The sequence below is a fragment of the Cyprinodon variegatus genome, unplaced genomic scaffold, assembly GCF_000732505.1.
Source record: "Cyprinodon variegatus isolate N-32 unplaced genomic scaffold, C_variegatus-1.0 Scaffold68, whole genome shotgun sequence".
Classification (NCBI taxonomy): Eukaryota; Metazoa; Chordata; class Actinopteri; order Cyprinodontiformes; family Cyprinodontidae; genus Cyprinodon; species Cyprinodon variegatus.
The window spans coordinates 1,807,901-1,835,750 of NW_015150521.1; the positions used below are offsets into that span (position 1 = coordinate 1,807,901).

The window sequence follows — 27,850 nt, forward strand, 5'->3', positions numbered from 1 at the left end:
AACTAGAGGGCAATTCTTTAGAGTTGCTTTAAAGTAAAATGTTCTCTTTTTATTGGACTTTTCTCTCAGAGAGTCTATCTATACCATCCAGTACAACATCCGATCATTCATGAATGTGAAGAACTGGCCATGGATGAACCTGTACTTCAAGATCAAGCCTCTGCTGAAGAGCGCTGAGACTGAGAAGGAGTTGATGCAGATGAAGGAGAACTATGAGAAGATGCAATCAGACCTGGCTGCTGCTTTGGCCAAGAAGAAGGAACTAGAGGAGAAAATGGTGTCCTTGCTCCAGGAGAAGAATGACTTGCAGCTCCAAGTTGCTGCAGTAAGTAGGAAAACCATTCACAAAAGCCACATCTATTTACATAAATCAGTCATTAACCAAGATAGACTGCTATACCAGGAGAGCTCATTATGATATTGTAATTGATGTTGAGTACACTTAAATGAAAGCTTGATGCTTCTAAATTCAAAACACTTCAGAATCATCACCATAGTGGTAAATGCCTTTTCTACTAACAACACCCTGTAGGAAGTTGAGAGCCTTGGAGATGCTGAGGAAAGGTGTGAAGGGCTGATTAAGAGCAAGATCCAGCTTGAGGCCAAACTCAAAGAGACAACTGAGAGACTGGAGGATGAAGAGGAAATCAATGCTGAGCTGACTGCCAAGAAGAGGAAGCTGGAGGATGAATGCTCTGAGCTGAAGAAGGACATTGATGATCTAGAGCTCACCTTGGCTAAAGTGGAAAAGGAGAAACATGCCACTGAAAACAAGGTTCATATCAAATAGAAACTTACACAAAGTTAAACACCATTGAAAAACTAATGTGGCACTTTACAGCATTATCTCTATGTAAAACTGTGAATCTACATTTCCACAAACTTTAGGTGAAAAACCTGACAGAAGAGATGGCTACTCAGGATGAGGCCATTGCCAAGCTGACCAAGGAGAAGAAAGCCCTCCAAGAGGCCCATCAGCAAACACTGGATGACCTCCAGGCAGAGGAAGACAAAGTCAACACTCTGACCAAGGCCAAGACAAAGCTGGAGCAGCAAGTGGACGATGTAAGAAAACTGTTTATTTGACTTTGTATTTTGGTGAAAGGCATTTATTGATATTTATATCAGTTGTTCAAACTGAATCTAATTTATATTCTATAGCTTGAGGGATCTCTGGAGCAAGAGAAGAAGCTCCGTATGGACCTTGAGAGAGCCAAGAGAAAGCTTGAAGGAGATCTGAAACTGGCTCAGGAATCCATCATGGATCTAGAGAATGACAAGCAGCAGTCTGAGGAGAAGATCAAGAAGTAAATGTTGACTTTCTTTTGTTAAGAAAACTCTTGAAAATGAGCACCCGCTTAAACTTGACATTATTTCATGAATTACAGGAAGGACTTTGAAATCAGCCAACTCCTTAGCAAGATTGAGGATGAACAGTCCCTTGGAGCTCAGCTGCAGAAGAAGATCAAGGAACTCCAGGTGAGAAAGATTCTCTTTAATTGCACTTGGCTGAATTGTTTTTCATCTTTTTTATCTAATGATCTTGCTATTACTTCCATTCCCCTTGAATTCTAGGCCCGCATTGAGGAGCTGGAAGAGGAGATTGAGGCTGAGAGAGCTGCTAGGGCTAAAGTAGAGAAGCAGAGAGCTGACCTCTCCAGGGAGCTTGAGGAGATCAGTGAGAGGCTTGAGGAGGCTGGTGGAGCCACAGCTGCTCAGATTGAGATGAACAAGAAGCGTGAGGCTGAATTCCAGAAGCTGCGCCGTGATCTTGAGGAAGCCACTCTGCAGCATGAAGCTACTGCAGCAGCTCTTCGCAAGAAGCAGGCCGACAGCGTTGCTGAGCTTGGAGAGCAGATCGACAATCTGCAGCGTGTCAAGCAGAAGCTGGAGAAGGAGAAGAGCGAGTACAAGATGGAGATTGATGATCTGTCCAGCAACATGGAGGCTGTTGCCAAGGCAAAGGTGAGAGGCTATTTCCTATTTTGCTATGCTCATACATTCAATTGTTGACTCCTGAGTACATTTAAACCAGTCTCTGATAATTTCAGGGCAACTTGGAGAAAATGTGCAGGACTCTTGAGGACCAACTGAGTGAAATCAAAGCTAAGAATGATGAGAATGTCCGCCAGCTGAATGACATTAATGCACAGAAAGCAAGACTCCAGACAGAGAATGGTAAGGCTCCAAATGTTAAAATTACTGATTTAATCTCTTACTTGTGTTAAGATGTATGCAATAAATACATTCTTACATTTCATAGGTGAATTTGGTCGCCAGCTTGAGGAGAAAGAAGCTCTTGTTTCTCAGCTGACAAGAGGCAAGCAGGCTTTCACTCAGCAGATTGAGGAGCTCAAGAGACAAATTGAGGAGGAAGTCAAGGTATGAAAATATTTATCAATTGTTTTCCTTTAAGGATATCAGTTGTTGGCTTAAAATTAATTGTTTTCTTCTTAAGAAATACTTCATACTCTATAGGAAGTTAACTGAAATACCTTGTGTTTTACAGGCCAAGAACGCCCTGGCCCATGCTGTTCAGTCAGCCCGCCATGACTGTGATCTGCTCAGAGAGCAGTTTGAGGAAGAGCAGGAGGCCAAGGCTGAGCTGCAGAGAGGCATGTCTAAGGCTAACAGTGAGGTGGCTCAGTGGAGATCCAAATATGAGACTGATGCCATCCAGCGCACCGAGGAGCTGGAGGAGGCCAAGTGAGTCAAAATACAGTTTTATTGATGAAGCAACATGTCATCGTTATTTTCTATCTCTACCAATTAACACATTTTCACTACAGGAAAAAGCTTGCCCAGCGCTTGCAGGAGGCTGAGGAGTCCATCGAGGCTGTGAACTCCAAGTGTGCCTCTTTGGAGAAGACCAAGCAGAGGCTCCAGGGTGAAGTGGAGGACCTGATGATTGATGTGGAGAGAGCCAATTCTCTTGCTGCCAACCTCGACAAGAAGCAGAGGAACTTTGACAAAGTACAGTATTTCTTCAGGACAAGCATATTTGTGCAAAAAAAAAAAAACAGGTTTTAATTCATTTTTACATTTCCAGGTCCTGGCAGAGTGGAAGCAGAAGTACGAGGAGAGCCAGGCTGAGCTGGAAGGAGCCCAGAAGGAGGCCCGCTCTCTGAGCACTGAGCTGTTCAAGATGAAGAACTCCTATGAGGAGGCTCTGGATCATCTAGAGACCATGAAGAGGGAGAACAAGAATCTGCAGCGTACGTCATTCTGAAATCTGCACCTGTCATGGGGCAACAGAAAATATTGTCACAGCAAGACCATAGCAGATCATGTTTTTGACTTTATTATTTTTTTTTTTTTCATTCAGAGGAGATCTCAGATCTTACGGAACAGATTGGTGAGACTGGAAAGAACATCCATGAGCTGGAGAAAGCTAAAAAGACTGTGGAGACTGAGAAGGCTGAAATTCAGGCTGCACTTGAGGAAGCTGAGGTAATATTTTTATTACAAGTTAATAAATAATTTCAAGAAATCAATACTTTATTTATTATATGTGTGCATGTTCATAAAACTTTGCAATATTTAATCCTTTAAGGGCACTCTGGAACATGAAGAGTCCAAGATTCTCCGGGTCCAGCTGGAGCTCAACCAGGTCAAGAGTGAGATTGACAGGAAGCTGGCAGAGAAGGATGAGGAAATGGAGCAGATCAAGAGAAACAGCCAGAGAGTCATTGATTCCATGCAGAGCACTCTGGATTCTGAGGTCAGAAGCAGAAATGATGCCCTGAGAGTCAAGAAGAAGATGGAGGGAGATCTGAACGAGATGGAGGTTCAGCTGAGCCATGCCAACAGGCAGGCTGCTGAGGCCCAGAAACAACTGAGGAACGTCCAGGGACAACTCAAGGTGAGTTTGGTGGTAAAGCACAGTTTAAACATAGGGAGCAAGACAACCACATTTCTGAAATTAATATTTTTGTTGTTAGGACGCACAACTGCACCTTGATGATGCCCTCAGGGGACAGGAGGACATGAAGGAGCAGGTAGCCATGGTGGAGCGCAGGAACGGACTAATGGTGGCTGAGATTGAGGAGCTGAGAGCTGCTCTGGAGCAGACAGAGAGAGCACGCAAAGTGGCTGAGCAGGAGTTGGTCGATGCCAGTGAGCGTGTCGGATTGCTTCACTCTCAGGTTGAGCTTCAGTGGTTAACAAGAAGTCAAGGCTCTCAAAATTATGCAACTTATGCATCTAAAATGTATTATCCTAATGAATTTTCAGAACACCAGCCTTCTGAACACCAAGAAGAAACTCGAGGCTGATCTGGTCCAGGTCCAGGGTGAGGTGGACGATGCTGTTCAGGAAGCAAGAAACGCAGAGGAGAAGGCCAAGAAGGCCATCACTGATGTCAGTTTGTATTTTAGTTAAAACACAATCTTTTAAAACAAAAGTACTATAATTTTCCAAGATTATAAAATTGCTGTTCAAAATACCCATCATTTCAGGCTGCCATGATGGCTGAGGAGCTGAAGAAGGAGCAAGACACCAGTGCGCACCTGGAGAGGATGAAGAAGAACCTGGAGGTCACAGTCAAGGACCTGCAGCATCGCCTGGATGAGGCTGAGAACCTCGCCATGAAGGGTGGCAAGAAGCAGCTCCAGAAACTGGAGCAGAGGGTATGAACTGTAATAGCTGATTAATATTTACATTTTAAAAAAGGAACTTTCAAAAACAAGCTATTTGATCAACATCAGTAAGGAACTATGATCGTTGTGAAAGGGGAACTTTGAGTGCAGTGAAAACACTTTGCATTTTCACATTACATTTTTCTTAGTAAATGTGTTCATATTTATTATTCATTGCAGGTGCGTGAACTGGAAAGTGAAGTTGAAGCCGAGCAGAGACGTGGAGCTGATGCTGTAAAGGGAGTCCGCAAATATGAAAGGAGAGTGAAAGAGCTGACCTACCAGGTGATAACTCTATATGTACAACATTTGAACTAACTATTGTATGAAGTGTATTTCTATTTTGTCTTAATTTATGTTGTTAACATAACTCTTGACAACTACTCTACTGTAGACTGAGGAGGACAAAAAAAATTTGGCAAGACTACAGGACCTTGTGGACAAGCTGCAGCTTAAAGTCAAGGCTTACAAGAGACAGGCTGAGGAGGCGGTAAGTGAAATTGTAGATCCAAATGTTGTTCCCTTTAAGTTAAACCATTACAACTCCCTAAGTTTGCATTGAATTGAAAATAAACTGATTGTAATCTGAAAACTCTCAGGAGGAGCAGGCCAACACTCACATGTCTAGGCTCAGGAAGGTACAACATGAGATGGAAGAAGCTCAGGAGCGCGCTGACATCGCTGAATCGCAGGTCAACAAACTTCGAGCAAAGAGCCGTGACACCGGAAAGGTAACATATTAGAATTAAAAAAAATAAACTATGCAATTGCAATCTAAAAGCATTATTGTTTTAACTTAGTTAATTAACTCAGTTAACTCAATTTATTTCACAATTGGAGTAAATTGTATCAATTCTTTTCTTAACAAGCCCAGACTCTTATAACTATTCCATGTTCCTTTTTTGTTCTGTTTTTCAGGGTGATTCTGCTGAATAAGAGACCCAAGCTTGGATTTTCAACAGAGTTCATAAAATATGAAAAATCTGTTGAATTATTTTTTCACTTTAACATTCAAATAAAACAAAGCACAATGATATCTGAGAAATTTGTGAGTGTTTTCCTTTATTAAACAAATCATAGTACAGCAAGCAGCAAATCTGACTAATCAATAATAGGATGGTCAAATTGTATGTTTGTTTACTCATTCAATTTAAAAAATATGTATGACAGCAAATGTCCTATATCACTTTTTAGTTTTGCAAAACTTTGGAATTAGTTGAATATATACTGTATATATATTTATATTTGGGGATTTGCCTGTCCTAGATCTTCTAAGGAACAAACAGAAGAAAAATTTATTCCAAGGCACCCTGACAAATAATTGCTATCTTTCAGCTTTCTAAGTTTTCTTTTCTAAGTTTTAGAAGTTCTGAAACTTCCTTAAGAGTAATATAAAGTTGAATAAAAGAATAACTAAAACTACAAGAAGGATGAATATAACCCAGAATACATTTACCTTGTAGAAAACTTAGAAGACTGTTGATTAACCAGTGTCAAAATTGTCATCCATGAGCCTACAAACCTTTATACCATAACGTATACATTGTTTATACACAAGATAAAAGTCAACCAGCAAATAAACAGACCCTGTCCTTAAGAAAATCAATCCCACAAATGGACAAAAGCAATAAGAAGGCAAAAAAGATGGCTGGAGGCATGGCAACAGAGCATGCCATTGACACTGCTGTCTGGGGATCATTTGCCAAACTTAAGACAGCTGCCGCATGACTCCACTTTTCCCTTTTGCTTATGTACCCCACCCTTTCTAAGAAAAAACCCTGAACTTCTGACAATCTTCCATGAAATGTGAAAAGCCATCTAAGACCAACTAAGTTAAACTTAAACAGTGTAAAGAATTATTTGTACACTTAAAATGATATAGATGAAACTGAATTAATGAACGAAATTGCTTTTTAACCATGCTTCAATAGAGTGACTTGAATTAAATAAACTCATGAAACATGCTTGGGAAAAAATAATGGTACCCTTACCTTAACATTTTGTTGCAACAACTTTTGAGGCAATCACTGCAAACAAAGTGCTGTTTTTGTCCACTCATTATGAGCTAATTGCTCTGGTTGTCTAAGGTTTGAAAGATGCCTTTTCCAGAGGACATGTTTCAGCTCTCTCCAAAGATGCTCAATAGGATTTAGGTCAGGGCTCACAGAGGGCAATTTCAGAATAGTCTGTTTTAATCTTATCAATTCTTGGGTGTCTTAAGCTGTTTGGTTTTGGCCATTACACTGTTGCAGGACTGGTAAACTGTGAAACTGGGCATCACATTTCTATCTAAAATGCCTTGATAATCTTGAGATTTAATATTACCCTGCAGATATGTACCAGATGAAGCAAAGCAGCCTTAGAGCATTACACAGCCTCCTCCATGTTTCACATTGTTTGTTTTTAACTATGGTGTCCTTCTTATTCATCTCCATTAAGTCTGGTTTGGCTAAATCAATGACTGATGATGTGGTCTGATACTGATGGTCTTTGAAGTTTATTTTTTATCTTGAGAAGTTTTCTGGGCTCTTTTGATGTCATTCATATTATCTGCCTCTTTGATTTGTCATCAATTTTGCTCCACTTGAGCTATCTATCCGCCGATAGGCAGCGCAAAGGGTCTTGCCTAAGGACCCACACTGGTATTTTTCTCCTCACCCAGTGAGGAGTCAAACCAAGTCGGACGACTTGCAGTGTTGGGAAAGTTCTCTTATGTGAACTAGTTCAAAGTTCAGTTCACAAATTTTAAAATGAATTAGTTCAGTTCATAATTCAAAATTTTGAACTAAGTTCACAGTAAAAAAAAAAAATGAACTAGTTCATAGTTCTTTTTTTTTCATATATTGCTCAATTACACCATAGCCTACTGTAGAACCACAGACAGCAATTATTTTATCAGTTGTAACACTGAAACTGTGCATCAGATTTCATCTTCATATCTAGTTTTTAATTCCTAATCCAACCAGGGTTTACATTAGCATTGAGAGGACAGCATTTCCCCANTGAAATTTCATTTCAGTACATACTAAAAAGGAATACTGGAATCCTGGAAAATTATACCAGGCAGGTTTAAGTGTGGATTTTTTTACTGAAAGCTGGCGGGCAAAGTTTGCAGAGAAATGTAAGATTGTTGCCATCATCCTCACCGACCACCTGGTCATAAAACTGTTTTAAGTGATCATACTGCTGCTTTGCTACCTCCACGGTCGCCTCCATGCTGCTGTGGCTTCCAAGCTGCATTTTGTTTCGATGACGCACGCGGCTGTAGGCTACGACACTGGTAGCTGGTGTTGCCAGATTGGGTGTTTTTCCCGCTACATATTAAGGCTTGTTTACGGTGTGATTTAGCTGGGGTTTCGCCTGGAGGGCTCTATAGAAATCTGGCAACCTATTGAACAAAGTTGAACTGAGAGAGCGAACGAGTTTACAATAACATTCATCAGGCAGTAATACAGTACGTTCAGTTCACGTTCGCCCAAAATATGAACGAGTTCATGAACTTTCGTTCAATGAACGCGTTCAGGCACAACACTGACTACTTGTATATATATATATATATATATATATATATATATATATATATATATATATATATATATATATATATATATACACTATCATTCAAAAATTTGGGGTCACCCAAACAATTTTGTGTTTTCCTGAAAAGTCACACTTATTCACTACCGTACGTTGTTAGATGAATAGAAAATAGTCAAGACATTGACAAGGTTAGAAATAATGATTTGTATTTGAAATAATATATTTTTTACATCAAACTTTGCTTTCGTCAAACAATTCTCCATTTGCAGCAATTACAGCATTGCAGACCTTTGGCATTCTAGCTGTTAATTTGTTGAGGTAATCTGGAGAAATTGCAACCCACGCTTCCAGAAGCAGCTCCCACAAGTTGGATTGGTTGGATGGGCACTTCTAGCGTACCATAAGGTCAAGCTGCTCCCACAACAGCTCAATGGGGTTCATATCTGGTGACTGCGCTGGCTACTCCATTACCGATACCGAATACCAGCTGCCTGCTTCTGCTCTTAATAGTACTTGTACAATTTGGAGTGTGTTTAGGGTCATTGTCCTGTTGTAGGATGAAATTGGCTCCAATCAAGCGCTGTCCACTGGGTTTGGCATGACGTTGCAAAATGGAATGATAGCCTTCCTTATTCAGAATCCCTATTACCCTGTACAAATCTCCACCTTACCAGAACCAAAGCAACCCCAACACCATCACATTACCTCCACCACGCTTAACAGATGGCGTCAGGCATTCTTCCAGCATCTTTTCATTTGTTCTGCGTCTCACAAACTTTCTTTGTGATCCAAACACCTCAAACTTGGATTCATCCGTCCACAACACTTTTTTCCAGTCTTCCTCTGTCCAATGTCTGTGTTCTTTTGCCCATCTTAATCTTTTTCTTTTATTGGCCAATCTCAGATATGGCTTTTTCTTTGCCACTCTGCCCTGAAGCCCAGAATCCCACAGCTGCCTCTTAACTGTAGATGTTGACACTGGTGTTTTGCGGGTACTATTTAATGAAGATGCCAGTTCGGGACCTGTGAGGCATCTGTTTCTCAAACTAGAGACTCTAATGTACTTATCTTCTTGCTCAGTTGTGCAACGCGGCCTCCCACTTCTGTCCTCTGAAGGGAGTAGTACACACCGTTAAAGGAAATCTTCAATTTCTTAGCAATTTCTCGCATGGAATAGTCTTCATTTCTAAGAACAAGAATAGACTGTCGAGTTTCAGATGAAAGTTCTCTTTTTATGGCCATTTTGAGCATTTAATTGACACCACAAATGTGATGCTCCAGAAACTCAATCTGCTCAAAGGAAGGTCAGTTTTGTAGCTTCTGTAATGAGCTAAACTGTTTTCAGTTGTGTGAACATGATTGCACAAGGGTTTTCTAATCATCAATTAGCCTTCTGAGCCAATGAGCAAACACATTGTACCATTAGAACACTGGAGTGATTGTTGCTGGAAATGGGCCTCTATACACCTATGTAGAAATTGCAACAAAAACCAGACATTTGCAGCTAGAGTAGTCATTTACCACATTAGCAATGTATAGAGTGTATTTCTTTAAAGTTAAGACTAGTTTAAAGTTATCTTCATTGAAAAATACGGTGCTTTTCCTTCAAAAATAAGGACATTTCAATATGACCCCAAACTTTTGAACGGTAGCGTATATATATATATATATATATATATATATATATATATATATATATATATATATATATATATATATATATATATATATTTATCCTAAACAAGGAAGAGAAAAAAAGTATCGGTATAGTATAGTATAGTATAGGTTTAGAATCATGAGTGCCTTCATGCAATGCATGTGGCATAAAAATGTAATTGCTTTGCAATTGTATTCTCTGCTCCTTACCTTGCTTTGGTAATTGTAACTTTAACTTATCAAAACTACTTTGCATAAATAAAGATAAAACATCAAAAACGCTCAAAGAAATACAACTACTTAGGAGAGATACTCTTTTTGAGGAACCTTCACATAGTATTATAGTAATAATATACCAATACCTACACCATTGTACAGTAGCTGTCCAGATTGTTGTGTCACTCAACCTAGAACCTCCTGTGGGATTTAGAAAAGGGCCATGTTTATTGCATTATCCACAGACCTGTTTTTCACAGAACTGTTGGCTCTGTAGCCAAATGTGTGATGAACTTAAATGAATTTAAGGTAAGCACAAGGTACTTATAAGGTTTTGTTACGATAGAGGCCAGACCAACAGGTTTGAAGTCATTTAGTTTTTTTTTGGTACTTGTTTTTTAGGGATTGGGATTATGGTAGATGCTTTGAAGCAGGCTGCCACATGGCATGTCTCTGGTTATGTTTCAGACTTTTCTGTGAACACTAGGGACAGCTGATCGGCAAATTACTGTATGGTGGATGGGGGAACACAATCCAGCCAAACTGATTTGCAGAGTTTCTGCCTGTTAAACTGTCTATTGACTTCCTTCTGTGAAATGGAGGGAGTGGGTGGAGCTGGCCTACTCTGAGTAGAAAGGGGAGAAAATGTTGTACTACGGCTGAGACTGAATTGAGTAGTCAAAGTGGATGGTGACTGACTGACTGACTCCCAAATAGGCAGTAGAACTGGTTTAACTCATTTTGAGTCATTAATTGAGTAGGGGATGCTGGGTGTATAGTTAGTGATCTGTCTGAAGTAGGTTCAGACAGGTAAGGAATTATTAGCAGAGAACTGGTCTTTAAGTTTATCTGTGGACAGTCTTTTAGCTTCTCTATACCTCCTTGATAAAACTATACATTAATGACCGAAACAACTTCAAGTCTATATGTTTTTAATTTCTCCCACATTTGTCAATGTTAGTTGTGTGAGTTTGGATGCAAAACAGGGTTTACCGTTGTTATAATTTACCCTGTTAAGAGCTGTGATACAGCTGTCCTCACAGAAGCTGATGTAGGATTTCACAGCCTCATCCAGGCTGTTGGAAGCAGTCCTAAAAGAATCCCATTAAGTGTAGTCCAAACACTACTGAAGGTCCTGCACAGTTTTATTGGTCTACTCCTTGATGTCAATGGCACAGGTTTTGTCATGAACAGAACAGATGGACCCAGTATTCAAGGTGAGACAGTCAGTAGGAATGTTTAAAACATTTATTAACAAAAACAGAACAGAAGAAAAGCATGGGGCTGTGGAGCTGCAGCTCATGGCGACTGCAGGAGGGGGCGGGGAACCACCCAATAATGGACACTCTTAAGGGAGAAACACAAGTAAGAGACTACGATCATCTGACACCAGATGATTATCCTTTTGGGTCACTTACCTGGTTTGACAGTTCAGTCCATCCTCTTTGAAAGAGGTGAGATCCAGCGGATGGGCTGGTGCAGCCCAGAGTGTTTCAGATGCTGCAGCCTTGGAGAACAAGCTGGAAGCCGATCCAAGTCAGGGGAAAACAGAGCAGGCAGGAACAGACTAGGAATCCAAGAGCCCACAGCTGATCAGAAGTTCTGACCTAAACAGGAACAGAAGGATCCAGATTTGAATCCACAGAGCGTTCCGGCAGGTTCAGAGTCCAGAATACGACGGGTCCAGAAGCGTGCCCCAGCAGACATGCACAGATGTAGACAGGCAGGCTCAGATGCAAACGGGCAGGCTCAATGGTTGAGGGGATAGAGACAAGACGTGGTCCCTGGATTTCTGCAGGAAACTTTAAAGCCAGGCTTACAGGAATAAAACTGACCCTCTCCGCATTCCGAGCCAAAGCCCTGAGGGCTCTGTGGAGAAGGACCAGGACACAATCAGAAGACAAGACAGACATGAAAAACCATCTCACTCCACTGGCCGCCAGGAACCAGGACTTGAACCATTGAATAAACTAAACAGTTCGAGCCCAGAGAATGAGATTGGTTCCAGCTGGTCAGTTGCAAACATGGCGCGTAGCAGCACAGATTTCCCAGATGCTGATGTCTTGGTGGTCGGTGGACAGGCAGGAGATCAGAACTGAGCAGAAGAATGTAGGCAGAGTAATCCAGAGGGCAAAGCCAAAGCTGATGCCGAGCTCAGTGGCCAGAGTCAGGAGGTCAGACATACAGTGAACTGCAGAGGGAGAATCCAGGATGGAGTCGGGTCAGTTACAGGTATGGTAAACAAACAGGCAGAAATCCAGCAGGAGTCAGAACACAGGTCAGGCAAACAGATAATACATGGACAGGCAGGCTCAGAGGTCGAGAAGCAGAACTGGTCACAATCAGGTAATCAGAATACAGGTAAGCTAGAATAAGACTCACCAATTGGCTTGAATAATCTGGCACTGATGACTGGTCTGAAGGCTGGTTACATATAGGCTAATGCAGGTGGATCAGATGAAGGATAACAAAAAATGGGTGGAGTTAAGCAGGTATGTGAAATGAGTAATCAGACCAGGCATCAGTGCTGAGATTGTGACGCAGACGACACACAGCTTTACATCACAATGTCACCAGGTGAATTTGAACCCATCAGGGTGCTGACTACATGCTTAAAACATATCAACATGTTGATGCATCATGATTTTCTGCAACTGAAAAAAAAAGAAAACCGAGGTAATAGTCTTCAGATCAAAAGAGGAGAGATCAAGAGTTAGCTCACAGCTTCAGCTACTACAGCTAGAAACCACTGATTATGGCCAAAATCTTGGTGTCATGATGGACTCAGACCTGAACCTTCATAGGCACATACAGGCAGTTACCAAGTCAGTCTTTTATTAACTGAAGAACATTTCCAGGATTAAAGGACTAAAGTCCAAGCAGGATAAAGAAAAACTCATTCATGGATTTATTGTGAGTAGAATTGATTGCTGCAACAGTGTCTTCATGGGTTTGCATAAAACGTCCATCAGACAACTGCAGCTGATCCAAAACGCTGCTGCACCTGTTCTCACAAGAACTAAGAAAGTAGAACACATCAGCCTGGTTCTGAAGTCCTTAGACTGGCTCCTTGTAACTCAGAGAATAGTCTTAAAAATCCTTCTGTTAGGCTGTGTCTTAATTTACGCCCTTATCACTATATAATATATAGTGGTTACACCCTTTTTTGAGGAGTGTCTAAAAGTCTAGTGGATGAAAAAGTGATGGACTTGAAATTTCTCACAATGCACCTTGAAAACTAGTGATTAACCATGTTCACTAGACGAGGAGCTATATCCCGGACTGCTTTGCATGAAGAGCTCTCCCTGTGATATCAGTGGCATCAAGTGTTTCAAATTATGAGCCTTCCATCCATCTCATGAGACCTAGGGACCCAAGTAGACCAAGGGAGCCAGTCTGAGTCTTAAAGCAGTTTTAATCCATAGCGGGTAAAAGTTACACAGTTCTGCCTTAACAGTAAGCCATAATCATCTACGTTAGATCAACTTAAACTTCAAATTAAAGGCTACCACTTAAAGTAAAAAATTCCAAAAGGATTTCAATACAATATGAAACAGTTTTACTTTTAACATTTACAAAATACAGTACACTGAAAAGTATACCTGCTGTGATGCCACTCTCTTCCACCTTGTTGTTAAATCTCCTAATTTAGCAACCTGGTACCACTTGGAAGCTATTTATGAAGGAAAATATAAAGAAAAAAAAAATGCAAATATCGTGCCAGTAGAACTGTAGAAACAATTGCTATCTAAACAATTTGGGCAATGCAGATAATTCAAAATAGTTAATGGATTGGGGTCCTTAAAGATACCAGGCCTTGGCACACCAGAACCCAAATACACATCAAATGTTTTCACTAATGCCACTGTTTCTTTCTCTGTAGCTCATTGGCTGTGTGAAAAAACTGACCCATAGATTACTTTAATGAAAATAATTCAGAACTTATTTACTATATTAATTTGATATTGTGAGAGTTGCCACCAGCAGGAACCACGGTTGACAAGCCCACCTCTGTCTCTGGGTTTAGGAAAAAAAGATCATTAGCAGGTTTCAGTCAGTGTGAAGCTCCTGGTCAATTTAACTTTCATAGCAGATCAGAAGGTGCAAAGACAAGCAAAAAATACAAATACACTATATTGGCAAAAATATTTGTCCATTTACCTTTAGATGTACATGAACGAGATTATATATCATATTCTTATTTATAGGGTCCAATTAAATGGTTTGATCTAACATGTTTTACAGGAATAAATATATGCATTTGTGTTAGCAAATTACAACACTATGTTGTGATCTTCAAAATCAGAATCAAAATCAGAAATACTTTAATAATCTCAGAGGGAAATTACTTACATAATTCTTTATCAAAACGCTTAACCATGTCATTATAATTTGCTCATAAAAGTAATCTTAGTATAACTTTTTAATAAACAAATAAAACCAGGTGCCTAATTGAAGCATTTCCTTTTACTACATGTTATTTATGTTAGGATCTGAGTCTGCAGTTCCTCTCCAGTGTTCCCTTCAGCACTCCTCTGCCTCAAATGGAAATAGTTTGTGTGAAATTAGTATCGGGTATCCGAGGCATGTGTATCCTGCAATTGTACACCAGTAGCATTCGGAGCCTTCTGACTTCTTGAGACTCAGCACTGCCTGTGATATTAAAATTAAACGGAGACAAATGCATATCATAAAGTGTGTGAACTGAAAATTGAGCCTAAATAAATCATGTCATTTAATGGGGAAAATACTTAACAAACCATGCAGCACATCCTCCTATGTTGAATTAGAAAAACTGTGAACATAAAGAAACCTCGTAAATATATTCACAAGCCAATTATTCGGACTCAATGTAGTTACGTTTTTAATAAATTCAGCATAGAAATTGTAGTTGTATTTTTTAAGTATACTTGAAAAAATGGGACTCAAATGTCTCTATCGGTGAATATTCATCAAGCATATAACAGTGTGAATGCTTAACACATATTAATTAAATTTAATCAAGCATTTTTTGATGCTCAATTAAATAAAATAAGAGGGAAAAATTACTTATTTCATTTATTTACCTACAAGAAACCATTACAAATAAAGATTGTGGCTACACCTACATACAAAACGGGACATCACTTCCAAGTAAAGAGATGATTAGCATTTTGCACTATACCAAACTGAGCAACCCCCTTGTGCTGAGTAGACACACTTGAGCATATATAAGCAGCTACTCTGGATGCCTAAGTCAACTGGCAGGCATCTGACTCAGGTGAGAGCAGTCAGTTATGTGTAATGCAGATAAACATTTTTTAAGGTTTTCAAAGTTTTAGTTATATATATTAATAAAAAAAACATAGCTGTAAATATAGCTGTATTTGCAGGGTAAACTCAATTAAAAGCTATCTGTAGTAAAAAAAAAAAATACATATGTTAGGCTGTGTAAAAACTTTTTTAAACTTTTTACTTTCTATTTTGTAGCATCTTCGGATTTACACAAGACATCAGTAGTTCTCAGTCAGGATCCTGTGGTAAGGTAAGCAAATTATGTCCAAAGGGCATTTCAAAAATCACACCAAATTTAGAACAAGTCAATTCATCACTTTTTTTATTATTTAAAGAAGATTTTATATAATTTAAATAATTCAAAATCACACTCAAACACATATTCTTGTTAAGATTTATTTTCATTAATAAGGGATGTCTGCAAAAATTACAGGTTCCACCAAAGTGCCACCATGAGCACCGACGCTGAAATGGAGCAGTATGGCCCGGCGGCCATTTACCTCCGGAAGTCAGAAAAGGAGAGGATTGAGGCTCAGAGTACCCCCTTTGATGCCAAGTCTGCCTATTTCGTGGTGGATGCTGATGAACTCTATGTCAAGTGTAAAGTCATCAAGAAGGAGGGTGGCAAAGCCACAGTTGAGACCGATGGAGGAAAGGTAAGAATTTTAAGAATTTGTAAGAATGTAATTTGGAAGAATTTAAATTTTTTGAGATTTTGTTCTGTTTTATCTTAGTTACTATCTTCTGACATGATGTACAAAATACAAAATCTTACTTCTTGTTTTAGACCGTCACTGTCAAAGAGGATGAAATCTTCCCCAGAAATCCTCCAAAGTTCGACAAAATTGAGGACTTGGCCATGATGACCCACCTCAATGAGCCTTGTGTGCTGTATAACCTGAAAGACCGTTTTGCATCCTGGATGATCTACGTGAGTTTGTTATTTAGAACCAAAGATAATATTACATACATCATTTAAATGGCTCTTTATGTGAAAAGATTTATGAGTTATTGCTATCCTTTCTACATTAACAGACCTATTCCGGGTTGTTCTGCGTGGTCGTGAATCCCTACAAGTGGCTTCCAGTGTATGATGCTGTTGTTGTAGCAGGATACAGAGGCAAGAAGAGGATTGAGGCCCCACCCCACATTTTCTCCATCTCTGACAATGCCTATCAGTTCATGCTCACAGGTAAGACCAAAACTATAAGTGTTTTATAAAAATATGAAAACATAAATGAAACATGAAATTAATACAGACCCTAAAACCTACTTGTGTAAATTACAGATCGTGAGAACCAGTCTGTCCTGATTACGTGAGTAATAACTTAATTGATCTTTTTTTTTTTTGTCTAAACTGTACAAAAATCAAAGATGAATTTGAGAATCAAAAATGTGTCTCTTGTACCACAGTGGAGAATCCGGTGCTGGAAAGACTGTCAACACCAAGCGTGTCATCCAGTACTTTGCAACAATTGCAGCTCTGGGTAGCAAAAAGGACCAGCAAGCCGGCAGCTCTGGTAAAATTCAGGTGAATATGTGTTTTAAGTAAAATGCCTCCATCAGCTTATTAGATTTTACAAAATGTTCAACCATATGAATTTGACACTGCAGGGCTCCCTTGAAGACCAAATTGTTGCTGCCAACCCTCTGCTAGAGGCATACGGTAATGCCAAGACAGTCAGGAATGACAACTCCTCCCGTTTTGTAAGTTCAGGCAACACTAAAATGTTCCTTAATATTTGATTGTTAGAATTATAAATGTGTAAACACATGCTTGTAATTTTGCTTAGGGTAAATTCATCAGGATCCACTTTGGCACCAGTGGAAAACTGGCCTCAGCTGATATTGAAACATGTAAGCCAAAAACGTGATGTTATCAGCACTTGAAGTAATTTTGTTTCATGGTTTAGGATGTAATGAAGTTTTACTAAATTTCTACTTATATTCATGTTATCCTCAGATCTGCTTGAGAAGTCCCGTGTCACCTTCCAGCTGTCTGCTGAGAGGAGCTACCATATCTTCTATCAGCTGATGACAGGCCACAAGCCTGAGCTCATTGGTAAAAGCCCAACACAAAGTCTTAACTGAGAAAACATACCGTTATTAAACAATCGAAGTGACAGTGGCTTGCCTCCATCTTTCCAGATGCTCTGTTGATCACCACCAACCCCTATGACTTCCCAATGATCAGCCAGGGTGAAATCACTGTCAAGAGTATCAATGATATTGAGGAGTTCATTGCTACAGATGTAAAATCACACTTTTTGTTGTTTGAGGATGATTTACTAAAAGAATATGTGTAATGTACTTAAAGATTTCCTTTCTACACAGACTGCTATTGACATCTTGGGCTTTACTGCTGATGAGAAGTTCAACATCTACAAGCTCACTGGAGCTGTGATGCATCACGGCAACATGAAGTTCAAGCAGAAGCAGAGAGAGGAGCAGGCTGAACCTGATGGCACTGAGGGTAATTTATAGAACATTATCAATTTCATCCTATACTTTGGCTGTTGAAGGTAAAATTTGTTTTGAATGTCTAACCATAACAATGTGCTATATTTCTTTCCCAATAGTGGCTGATAAAATCGCCTACCTCATGGGTCTGAACTCAGCTGATATGCTGAAGGCTTTGTGCTACCCAAGAGTCAAGGTCGGAAATGAGATGGTCACCAAAGGTCAGACCGTCCCACAGGTAAATTAAAACCCATCTGGGATGGCGTGCTTTATTTCTGCCCAGTTATCACAAATAATTTCTAAATGACTGTTACACAGTAGTTTATAATATAAAAGTGCAAATTTCTTCTTCTAGGTCAACAATTCTGTCAGCGCTCTGTGCAAGTCTGTCTATGAGAAAATGTTCTTGTGGATGGTCATCCGTATCAATGAGATGCTGGACACAAAGCAGTCAAGAGCCTTCTTCATTGGAGTCTTGGACATTGCTGGATTTGAGATCTTTGACGTAAGTGAAGAAAAACATGGAAAAATAATGAAAAAAATCTATAGTTTGCAATTAATTGCATTTTTATGATTATAGTACAACAGCTTGGAGCAGCTCTGCATCAACTTCACCAATGAGAAACTGCAGCAGTTCTTCAACCACCACATGTTTGTCCTGGAGCAAGAGGAGTACAAGAAGGAAGGCATTGAGTGGGAGTTGATTGACTTCGGTATGGACTTGGCTGCCTGCATTGAGCTTATTGAGAAGGTGAGTAGCAGTTTTGTCTGAGCTAAAGCAGATTAATCTTGATATACATTTGAAGCTTTAAATCCACATTTCATCTCAATATAACTTTGATTTTTTTCACAGCCATTGGGCATCTTCTCCATCCTTGAGGAGGAATGCATGTTCCCCAAAGCCTCTGACACAACTTTCAAGAACAAGCTGATTGATCAGCATCTTGGCAAGAACAAGGCCTTTGAAAAGCCAAAGCCTGGAAAGGGCAAAGCTGAGGCTCACTTCTCCCTGGTTCACTATGCTGGTACAGTGGACTACAACATCACTGGCTGGCTGGACAAGAACAAGGACCCACTGAACGATTCAGTGGTTCAGCTCTACCAGAAGTCTGGAAACAAACTGCTGTGCTTCCTGTATGCATCTCACGGAGCAGCTGAGGGTAAGAACCAGAATTATCAGATTAAATGAAGATTAAGATTAAATGAAAAATAACCTGGATACATATTGATAGATATTGAAATTTATTGATTAGTGCTCTATAAAATAAATTTTGAACAAGTCAATACATAACTTTAATATAATTTAAAGAATATTTAAAATAGAAAAATATGATACAATATATTATTATTTTTATTATTTCAAAGCAAATCTACTGTGTATGTTTAAAGAGATTTGAGAACTTATCAGTAATGTTTTGATGACATTTTTCATCATATAATTTCAGCTGAGGCTGCTGGTGGTGGTGGAAAGAAGGGTGGCAAGAAGAAGGGTGGTTCCTTCCAGACTGTGTCTGCTCTTTTCAGGGTATGTAAACTTTCATAGAAAACATTGAAAACAAACAAAAAGTTACAGATAAACTGGAGATTAATATTATGGTGCTGATCTACAGGAGAACTTGGGCAAGTTGATGACCAACTTGAGGAGCACTCATCCTCACTTTGTGCGTTGCCTGATTCCCAATGAAACAAAGACCCCAGGTCAGAAGCCCAGTGAAAGTTTCAGAAAATGTATAGGGCACTATGGATTTTTTTTTTGACTAAATATATTTCTAACCTTCAGGTCTTATGGATAACTTCTTGGTCATCCACCAGCTGAGGTGTAACGGTGTGCTGGAGGGCATCAGAATCTGCAGAAAGGGCTTCCCCAGCAGAATCCTTTATGGTGACTTCAAGCAGAGGTGAGAGTAGTTAAAAGTTTTGACTTCAATAATTACTTTGTTTTATTGAAAATGATTAACAATTGTCATTCTACCTCATAGATACAAAGTATTGAATGCCAGTGTCATCCCTGAGGGTCAGTTTATTGACAACAAGAAAGCTTCTGAGAAGCTGCTGGGCTCCATTGATGTGGACCACACCCAGTACAAGTTTGGACACACTAAGGTATGTTTGATAAAGACAATATTACCTTTTATTGTCCTGTTTATATTCCTTAGAGTCCATGTGTTCTAAACATTTATTCATGTGATAACAGGTGTTCTTCAAAGCTGGCCTTCTGGGTACTCTTGAGGAGATGAGAGATGAGAAACTGGCTGAGCTGGTTACCATGACTCAGGCTCTCTGCAGAGGATATCTCATGAGAAAGGAGTTTGTTAAGATGATGGAGAGGAGGTGGGATTGTTGTTAAATACAATAGACCAGCAGATATATCTCATATTTAGCTGTTTCTCATGTAGTTGCATCGTTGCATTACCTTTTTAACACAATCTCAGTTCCTAGTAAAGATAACTTTTTGCTTCAATCCCTATCAGAGAGGCTATCTACTCCATCCAGTACAACATCCGATCATTCATGAATGTGAAGAACTGGCCATGGATGAACCTGTACTTCAAGATCAAGCCTCTGCTGAAGAGCGCTGAGACTGAGAAGGAGTTGATGCAGATGAAGGAGAACTATGAGAAGATGCAATCAGACCTGGCTGCTGCTTTGGCCAAGAAGAAGGAACTAGAGGAGAAAATGGTGTCCTTGCTCCAGGAGAAGAATGACTTGCAGCTCCAAGTTGCTGCAGTAAGTAGGAAAACCATTCACAAAAGCCACATCTATTTACATAAATCAGTCATTAACCAAGATAGACTGCTATACCAGGAGAGCTCATTATGATATTGTAATTGATGTTGAGTACACTTAAATGAAAGCTTGATGCTTCTAAATTCAAAACACTTCAGAATCATCACCATAGTGGTAAATGCCTTTTCTACTAACAACACCCTGTAGGAAGTTGAGAGCCTTGGAGATGCTGAGGAAAGGTGTGAAGGGCTGATTAAGAGCAAGATCCAGCTTGAGGCCAAACTCAAAGAGACAACTGAGAGACTGGAGGATGAAGAGGAAATCAATGCTGAGCTGACTGCAAAGAAGAGGAAGCTGGAGGATGAATGCTCTGAGCTGAAGAAGGACATTGATGACCTAGAACTCACCTTGGCTAAAGTGGAAAAGGAGAAACATGCCACTGAAAACAAGGTTCATATCAAAGAGAAACTTACACAAAGTTAAACACCATTGAAAAACTAATGTGGCATTTTATAGCATTATATCAATGTAAAACTGTGAATCTACATTTCCACAAACTTTAGGTGAAAAACCTGACAGAAGAGATGGCTACTCAGGATGAGGCCATTGCCAAGCTGACCAAGGAGAAGAAAGCCCTCCAAGAGGCCCATCAGCAAACACTGGATGACCTCCAGGCAGAGGAAGACAAAGTCAACACTCTGACCAAGGCCAAGACAAAGCTGGAGCAGCAAGTGGACGATGTAAGAAAACTGTTTATTTGACTTTGTATTTTGGTGAAAGGCATTTATTGATATTTATATCAGTTGTTCAAACTGAATCTAATTTATATTCTATAGCTTGAGGGATCTCTGGAGCAAGAGAAGAAGCTCCGTATGGACCTTGAGAGAGCCAAGAGAAAGCTTGAAGGAGATCTGAAACTGGCTCAGGAATCCATCATGGATCTAGAGAATGACAAGCAGCAGTCTGAGGAGAAGATCAAGAAGTAAATGTTGACTTTCTTTTGTTAAGAAAACTCTTGAAAATGAGCACCCGCTTAAACTTGACATTATTTCATGAATTACAGGAAGGACTTTGAAATCAGCCAACTCCTTAGCAAGATTGAGGATGAACAGTCCCTTGGAGCTCAGCTGCAGAAGAAGATCAAGGAACTCCAGGTGAGAAAGATTCTCTTTAATTGCACTTGGCTGAATTGTTTTTCATCTTTTTTATCTAATGATCTTGCTATTACCTCCATTCCCCTTGAATTCTAGGCCCGCATTGAGGAGCTGGAAGAGGAGATTGAGGCTGAGAGAGCTGCTAGGGCTAAAGTAGAGAAGCAGAGAGCTGACCTCTCCAGGGAGCTTGAGGAGATCAGTGAGAGGCTTGAGGAGGCTGGTGGAGCCACAGCTGCTCAGATTGAGATGAACAAGAAGCGTGAGGCTGAATTCCAGAAGCTGCGCCGTGATCTTGAGGAAGCCACTCTGCAGCATGAAGCTACTGCAGCAGCTCTTCGCAAGAAGCAGGCCGACAGCGTTGCTGAGCTTGGAGAGCAGATCGACAATCTGCAGCGTGTCAAGCAGAAGCTGGAGAAGGAGAAGAGCGAGTACAAGATGGAGATTGATGATCTGTCCAGCAACATGGAGGCTGTTGCCAAGGCAAAGGTGAGAGGCTATTTCCTATTTTGCTATGCTCATACATTCAATTGTTGACTCCTGAGTACATTTAAACCAGTCTCTGATAATTTCAGGGCAACTTGGAGAAAATGTGCAGGACTCTTGAGGACCAACTGAGTGAAATCAAAGCTAAGAATGATGAGAATGTCCGCCAGCTGAATGACATTAATGCACAGAAAGCAAGACTCCAGACAGAGAATGGTAAGGCTCCAAATGTTAAAATTACTGATTTAATCTCTTACTTGTGTTAAGATGTATGCAATAAATACATTCTTACATTTCATAGGTGAATTTGGTCGCCAGCTTGAGGAGAAAGAAGCTCTTGTTTCTCAGCTGACAAGAGGCAAGCAGGCTTTCACTCAGCAGATTGAGGAGCTCAAGAGACAAATTGAGGAGGAAGTCAAGGTATGAAAATATTTATCAATTGTTTTCCTTTAAGGATATCAGTTGTTGGCTTAAAATTAATTGTTTTCTTCTTAAGAAATACTTCATACTCTATAGGAAGTTAACTGAAATACCTTGTGTTTTACAGGCCAAGAATGCCCTGGCCCATGCTGTTCAGTCAGCCCGCCATGACTGTGATCTGCTCAGAGAGCAGTTTGAGGAAGAGCAGGAGGCCAAGGCTGAGCTGCAGAGAGGCATGTCTAAGGCTAACAGTGAGGTGGCTCAGTGGAGATCCAAATATGAGACTGATGCCATCCAGCGCACCGAGGAGCTGGAGGAGGCCAAGTGAGTCAAAATACAGTTTTATTGATGAAGCAACATGTCATCGTTATTTTCTATCTCTACCAATTAACACATTTTCACTACAGGAAAAAGCTTGCCCAGCGCTTGCAGGAGGCTGAGGAGTCCATCGAGGCTGTGAACTCCAAGTGTGCCTCTTTGGAGAAGACCAAGCAGAGGCTCCAGGGTGAAGTGGAGGACCTGATGATTGATGTGGAGAGAGCCAATTCTCTGGCTGCCAACCTTGACAAGAAGCAGAGGAACTTTGACAAGGTACAGCCGTTCTCTGGTATAAGCATATTTTTGCAAATCAATGTACATGTTTAATACATTTTCACATTTCCAGGTCCTGGCAGAGTGGAAGCAGAAGTACGAGGAGAGCCAGGCTGAGCTGGAAGGAGCCCAGAAGGAGGCCCGCTCTCTGAGCACTGAGCTGTTCAAGATGAAGAACTCCTATGAGGAGGCTCTGGATCATCTAGAGACCATGAAGAGGGAGAACAAGAATCTGCAGCGTACGTCATTCTGAAATCTGCACCTGTCATGGGGCAACAGAAAATATTGTCACAGCAAGACCATAGCAGATCATGTTTTTGACTTTATTATTTTTTTTTTTTTCATTCAGAGGAGATCTCAGATCTTACGGAACAGATTGGTGAGACTGGAAAGAACATCCATGAGCTGGAGAAAGCTAAAAAGACTGTGGAGACTGAGAAGGCTGAAATTCAGGCTGCACTTGAGGAAGCTGAGGTAATATTTTTATTACAAGTTAATAAATAATTTCAAGAAATCAATACTTTATTTATTATATGTGTGCATGTTCATAAAACTTTGCAATATTTAATCCTTTAAGGGCACTCTGGAACATGAAGAGTCCAAGATTCTGCGCGTCCAGCTGGAGCTCAACCAGGTCAAGAGTGAGATTGACAGGAAGCTGGCAGAGAAGGATGAGGAAATGGAGCAGATCAAGAGAAACAGCCAGAGAGTCATTGACTCCATGCAGAGCACTCTGGATTCTGAGGTCAGAAGCAGAAATGATGCCCTGAGAGTCAAGAAGAAGATGGAGGGAGATCTGAACGAGATGGAGATTCAGCTGAGCCATGCCAACAGGCAGGCTGCTGAGGCCCAGAAACAACTGAGGAACGTCCAGGGACAACTCAAGGTGAGTTTGGTGGTAAAGCACAGTTTAAACATAGGGAGCAAGACAACCACATTTCTGAAATTAATATTTTTGTTGTTAGGACGCACAACTGCACCTTGATGATGCCCTCAGGGGACAGGAGGACATGAAGGAGCAGGTAGCCATGGTGGAGCGCAGGAACGGACTAATGGTGGCTGAGATTGAGGAGCTGAGAGCTGCTCTGGAGCAGACAGAGAGAGCACGCAAAGTGGCTGAGCAGGAGTTGGTCGATGCCAGTGAGCGTGTCGGATTGCTTCACTCTCAGGTTGAGCTTCAGTGGTTAACAAGAAGTCAAGGCTCTCAAAATTATGCAACTTATGCATCTAAAATGTATTATCCTAATGAATTTTCAGAACACCAGCCTTCTGAACACCAAGAAGAAACTCGAGGCTGATCTGGTCCAGGTCCAGGGTGAGGTGGACGATGCTGTTCAGGAAGCAAGAAACGCAGAGGAGAAGGCCAAGAAGGCCATCACTGATGTCAGTTTGTATTTTAGTTAAAACACAATCTTTTAAAACAAAAGTACTATAATTTTCCAAGATTATAAAATTGCTGTTCAAAATACCCATCATTTCAGGCTGCCATGATGGCTGAGGAGCTGAAGAAGGAGCAAGACACCAGTGCGCACCTGGAGAGGATGAAGAAGAACCTGGAGGTCACAGTCAAGGACCTGCAGCATCGCCTGGATGAGGCTGAGAACCTCGCCATGAAGGGTGGCAAGAAGCAGCTCCAGAAACTGGAGCAGAGGGTATGAACTGTAATAGCTGATTAATATTTACATTTTAAAAAAGGAACTTTCAAAAACAAGCTATTTGATCAACATCAGTAAGGAACTATGATCGTTGTGAAAGGGGAACTTTGAGTGCAGTGAAAACACTTTGCATTTTCACATTACATTTTTCTTAGTAAATGTGTTCATATTTATTATTCATTGCAGGTGCGTGAACTGGAAAGTGAAGTTGAAGCCGAGCAGAGACGTGGAGCTGATGCTGTAAAGGGAGTCCGCAAATATGAAAGGAGAGTGAAAGAGCTGACCTACCAGGTGATAACTCTATATGTACAACATTTGAACTAACTATTGTATGAAGTGTATTTCTATTTTGTCTTAATTTATGTTGTTAACATAACTCTTGACAACTACTCTACTGTAGACTGAGGAGGACAAAAAAAATTTGGCAAGACTACAGGACCTTGTGGACAAGCTGCAGCTTAAAGTCAAGGCTTACAAGAGACAGGCTGAGGAGGCGGTAAGTGAAATTGTAGATCCAAATGTTGTTCCCTTTAAGTTAAACCATTACAACTCCCTAAGTTTGCATTGAATTGAAAATAAACTGATTGTAATCTGAAAACTCTCAGGAGGAGCAGGCCAACACTCACATGTCTAGGCTCAGGAAGGTACAACATGAGATGGAAGAAGCTCAGGAGCGCGCTGACATCGCTGAATCGCAGGTCAACAAACTTCGAGCAAAGAGCCGTGACACCGGAAAGGTAACATATTAGAATTAAAAAAAATAAACTATGCAATTGCAATCTAAAAGCATTATTGTTTTAACTTAGTTAATTAACTCAGTTAACTCAATTTATTTCACAATTGGAGTAAATTGTATCAATTCTTTTCTTAACAAGCCCAGACTCTTATAACTATTCCATGTTCCTTTTTTGTTCTGTTTTTCAGGGTGATTCTGCTGAATAAGAGACCCAAGCTTGGATTTTCAACAGAGTTCATAAAATATGAAAAATCTGTTGAATTATTTTTTCACTTTAACATTCAAATAAAACAAAGCACAATGATATCTGAGAAATTTGTGAGTGTTTTCCTTTATTAAACAAATCATAGTACAGCAAGCAGCAAATCTGACTAATCAATAATAGGATGGTCAAATTGTATGTTTGTTTACTCATTCAATTTAAAAAATATGTATGACAGCAAATGTCCTATATCACTTTTTAGTTTTGCAAAACTTTGGAATTAGTTGAATATATACTGTATATATATTTATATTTGGGGATTTGCCTGTCCTAGATCTTCTAAGGAACAAACAGAAGAAAAATTTATTCCAAGGCACCCTGACAAATAATTGCTATCTTTCAGCTTTCTAAGTTTTCTTTTCTAAGTTTTAGAAGTTCTGAAACTTCCTTAAGAGTAATATAAAGTTGAATAAAAGAATAACTAAAACTACAAGAAGGATGAATATAACCCAGAATACATTTACCTTGTAGAAAACTTAGAAGACTGTTGATTAACCAGTGTCAAAATTGTCATCCATGAGCCTACAAACCTTTATACCATAACGTATACATTGTTTATACACAAGATAAAAGTCAACCAGCAAATAAACAGACCCTGTCCTTAAGAAAATCAATCCCACAAATGGACAAAAGCAATAAGAAGGCAAAAAAGATGGCTGGAGGCATGGCAACAGAGCATGCCATTGACACTGCTGTCTGGGGATCATTTGCCAAACTTAAGACAGCTGCCGCATGACTCCACTTTTCCCTTTTGCTTATGTACCCCACCCTTTCTAAGAAAAAACCCTGAACTTCTGACAATCTTCCATGAAATGTGAAAAGCCATCTAAGACCAACTAAGTTAAACTTAAACAGTGTAAAGAATTATTTGTACACTTAAAATGATATAGATGAAACTGAATTAATGAACGAAATTGCTTTTTAACCATGCTTCAATAGAGTGACTTGAATTAAATAAACTCATGAAACATGCTTGGGAAAAAATAATGGTACCCTTACCTTAACATTTTGTTGCAACAACTTTTGAGGCAATCACTGCAAACAAAGTGCTGTTTTTGTCCACTCATTATGAGCTAATTGCTCTGGTTGTCTAAGGTTTGAAAGATGCCTTTTCCAGAGGACATGTTTCAGCTCTCTCCAAAGATGCTCAATAGGATTTAGGTCAGGGCTCACAGAGGGCAATTTCAGAATAGTCTGTTTTAATCTTATCAATTCTTGGGTGTCTTAAGCTGTTTGGTTTTGGCCATTACACTGTTGCAGGACTGGTAAACTGTGAAACTGGGCATCACATTTCTATCTAAAATGCCTTGATAATCTTGAGATTTAATATTACCCTGCAGATATGTACCAGATGAAGCAAAGCAGCCTTAGAGCATTACACAGCCTCCTCCATGTTTCACATTGTTTGTTTTTAACTATGGTGTCCTTCTTATTCATCTCCATTAAGTCTGGTTTGGCTAAATCAATGACTGATGATGTGGTCTGATACTGATGGTCTTTGAAGTTTATTTTTTATCTTGAGAAGTTTTCTGGGCTCTTTTGATGTCATTCATATTATCTGCCTCTTTGATTTGTCATCAATTTTGCTCCACTTGAGCTATCTATCCGCCGATAGGCAGCGCAAAGGGTCTTGCCTAAGGACCCACACTGGTATTTTTCTCCTCACCCAGTGAGGAGTCAAACCAAGTCGGACGACTTGCAGTGTTGGGAAAGTTCTCTTATGTGAACTAGTTCAAAGTTCAGTTCACAAATTTTAAAATGAATTAGTTCAGTTCATAATTCAAAATTTTGAACTAAGTTCACAGTAAAAAAAAAAAATGAACTAGTTCATAGTTCTTTTTTTTTCATATATTGCTCAATTACACCATAGCCTACTGTAGAACCACAGACAGCAATTATTTTATCAGTTGTAACACTGAAACTGTGCANAGGCGTCTGTTTCTCAAACTAGAGACTCTAATGTACTTATCTTCTTGCTCAGTTGTGCAACGCGGCCTCCCACTTCTTTTTCTACTCTGGTTAGAGCCGGTTTGTGCTTT

At 39.9% G+C, this 27,850-nt stretch overlaps 2 protein-coding genes across 2 annotated transcripts in view; both read left to right on the top strand.

Annotated features, from left to right (window-relative positions):
• LOC107083052 (myosin heavy chain, fast skeletal muscle) overlaps window positions 1-5,682 on the top strand; it is an 11,191-nt gene extending 5,509 nt beyond the window's left edge. Inside the window, exons 16-36 of the mRNA XM_015371993.1 lie at window positions 9-22; window positions 70-325; window positions 533-775; window positions 889-1,065; window positions 1,162-1,307; window positions 1,389-1,479; window positions 1,576-1,965; window positions 2,052-2,178; window positions 2,264-2,382; window positions 2,510-2,706; window positions 2,790-2,973; window positions 3,050-3,215; window positions 3,326-3,450; window positions 3,554-3,862; window positions 3,942-4,145; window positions 4,234-4,359; window positions 4,458-4,628; window positions 4,818-4,922; window positions 5,032-5,127; window positions 5,237-5,368; window positions 5,556-5,682. Of these exons, the coding sequence (XP_015227479.1) occupies window positions 9-22; window positions 70-325; window positions 533-775; window positions 889-1,065; window positions 1,162-1,307; window positions 1,389-1,479; window positions 1,576-1,965; window positions 2,052-2,178; window positions 2,264-2,382; window positions 2,510-2,706; window positions 2,790-2,973; window positions 3,050-3,215; window positions 3,326-3,450; window positions 3,554-3,862; window positions 3,942-4,145; window positions 4,234-4,359; window positions 4,458-4,628; window positions 4,818-4,922; window positions 5,032-5,127; window positions 5,237-5,368; window positions 5,556-5,573 (3,396 nt within the window). The 3' untranslated portion in view covers window positions 5,574-5,682. The remainder of the gene's footprint in view (window positions 1-8; window positions 23-69; window positions 326-532; window positions 776-888; window positions 1,066-1,161; window positions 1,308-1,388; window positions 1,480-1,575; window positions 1,966-2,051; window positions 2,179-2,263; window positions 2,383-2,509; window positions 2,707-2,789; window positions 2,974-3,049; window positions 3,216-3,325; window positions 3,451-3,553; window positions 3,863-3,941; window positions 4,146-4,233; window positions 4,360-4,457; window positions 4,629-4,817; window positions 4,923-5,031; window positions 5,128-5,236; window positions 5,369-5,555) is intronic.
• Window positions 5,683-15,244: 9,562 nt separating this feature from the next.
• Window positions 15,245-25,864, top strand: LOC107083053 (myosin heavy chain, fast skeletal muscle-like). Its single transcript, XM_015371994.1, has 41 exons — window positions 15,245-15,309; window positions 15,519-15,573; window positions 15,757-15,979; window positions 16,111-16,254; window positions 16,359-16,515; window positions 16,612-16,639; window positions 16,737-16,854; window positions 16,938-17,030; window positions 17,117-17,180; window positions 17,287-17,385; window positions 17,472-17,575; window positions 17,658-17,796; window positions 17,903-18,021; window positions 18,139-18,288; window positions 18,364-18,534; window positions 18,637-18,943; window positions 19,229-19,308; window positions 19,394-19,481; window positions 19,564-19,681; window positions 19,763-19,886; window positions 19,978-20,114; window positions 20,255-20,510; window positions 20,718-20,960; window positions 21,074-21,250; window positions 21,347-21,492; window positions 21,574-21,664; window positions 21,761-22,150; window positions 22,237-22,363; window positions 22,449-22,567; window positions 22,695-22,891; window positions 22,975-23,158; window positions 23,232-23,397; window positions 23,508-23,632; window positions 23,736-24,044; window positions 24,124-24,327; window positions 24,416-24,541; window positions 24,640-24,810; window positions 25,000-25,104; window positions 25,214-25,309; window positions 25,419-25,550; window positions 25,738-25,864. Exons 3-41 carry the CDS (start codon window positions 15,776-15,778, stop codon window positions 25,753-25,755), a joined length of 5,826 nt encoding a protein of 1,941 aa, XP_015227480.1. The 5' UTR covers window positions 15,245-15,309; window positions 15,519-15,573; window positions 15,757-15,775; the 3' UTR covers window positions 25,756-25,864.
• Window positions 25,865-27,850: the final 1,986 nt, after the last annotated feature.

Bases quoted from the DNA above. Each gene is read 5' to 3' on its own strand.
- LOC107083053 (XM_015371994.1), top strand. From the start codon at position 15,776: ATGAGCACCGACGCTGAAATGGAGCAGTATGGCCCGGCGGCCATTTAC. The intron at 20,961-21,073 runs GTTCATATCAAA...CACAAACTTTAG, and splicing joins AACATGCCACTGAAAACAAG to GTGAAAAACCTGACAGAAGA. The intron at 24,811-24,999 runs GTATGAACTGTA...TATTCATTGCAG, and splicing joins TCCAGAAACTGGAGCAGAGG to GTGCGTGAACTGGAAAGTGA.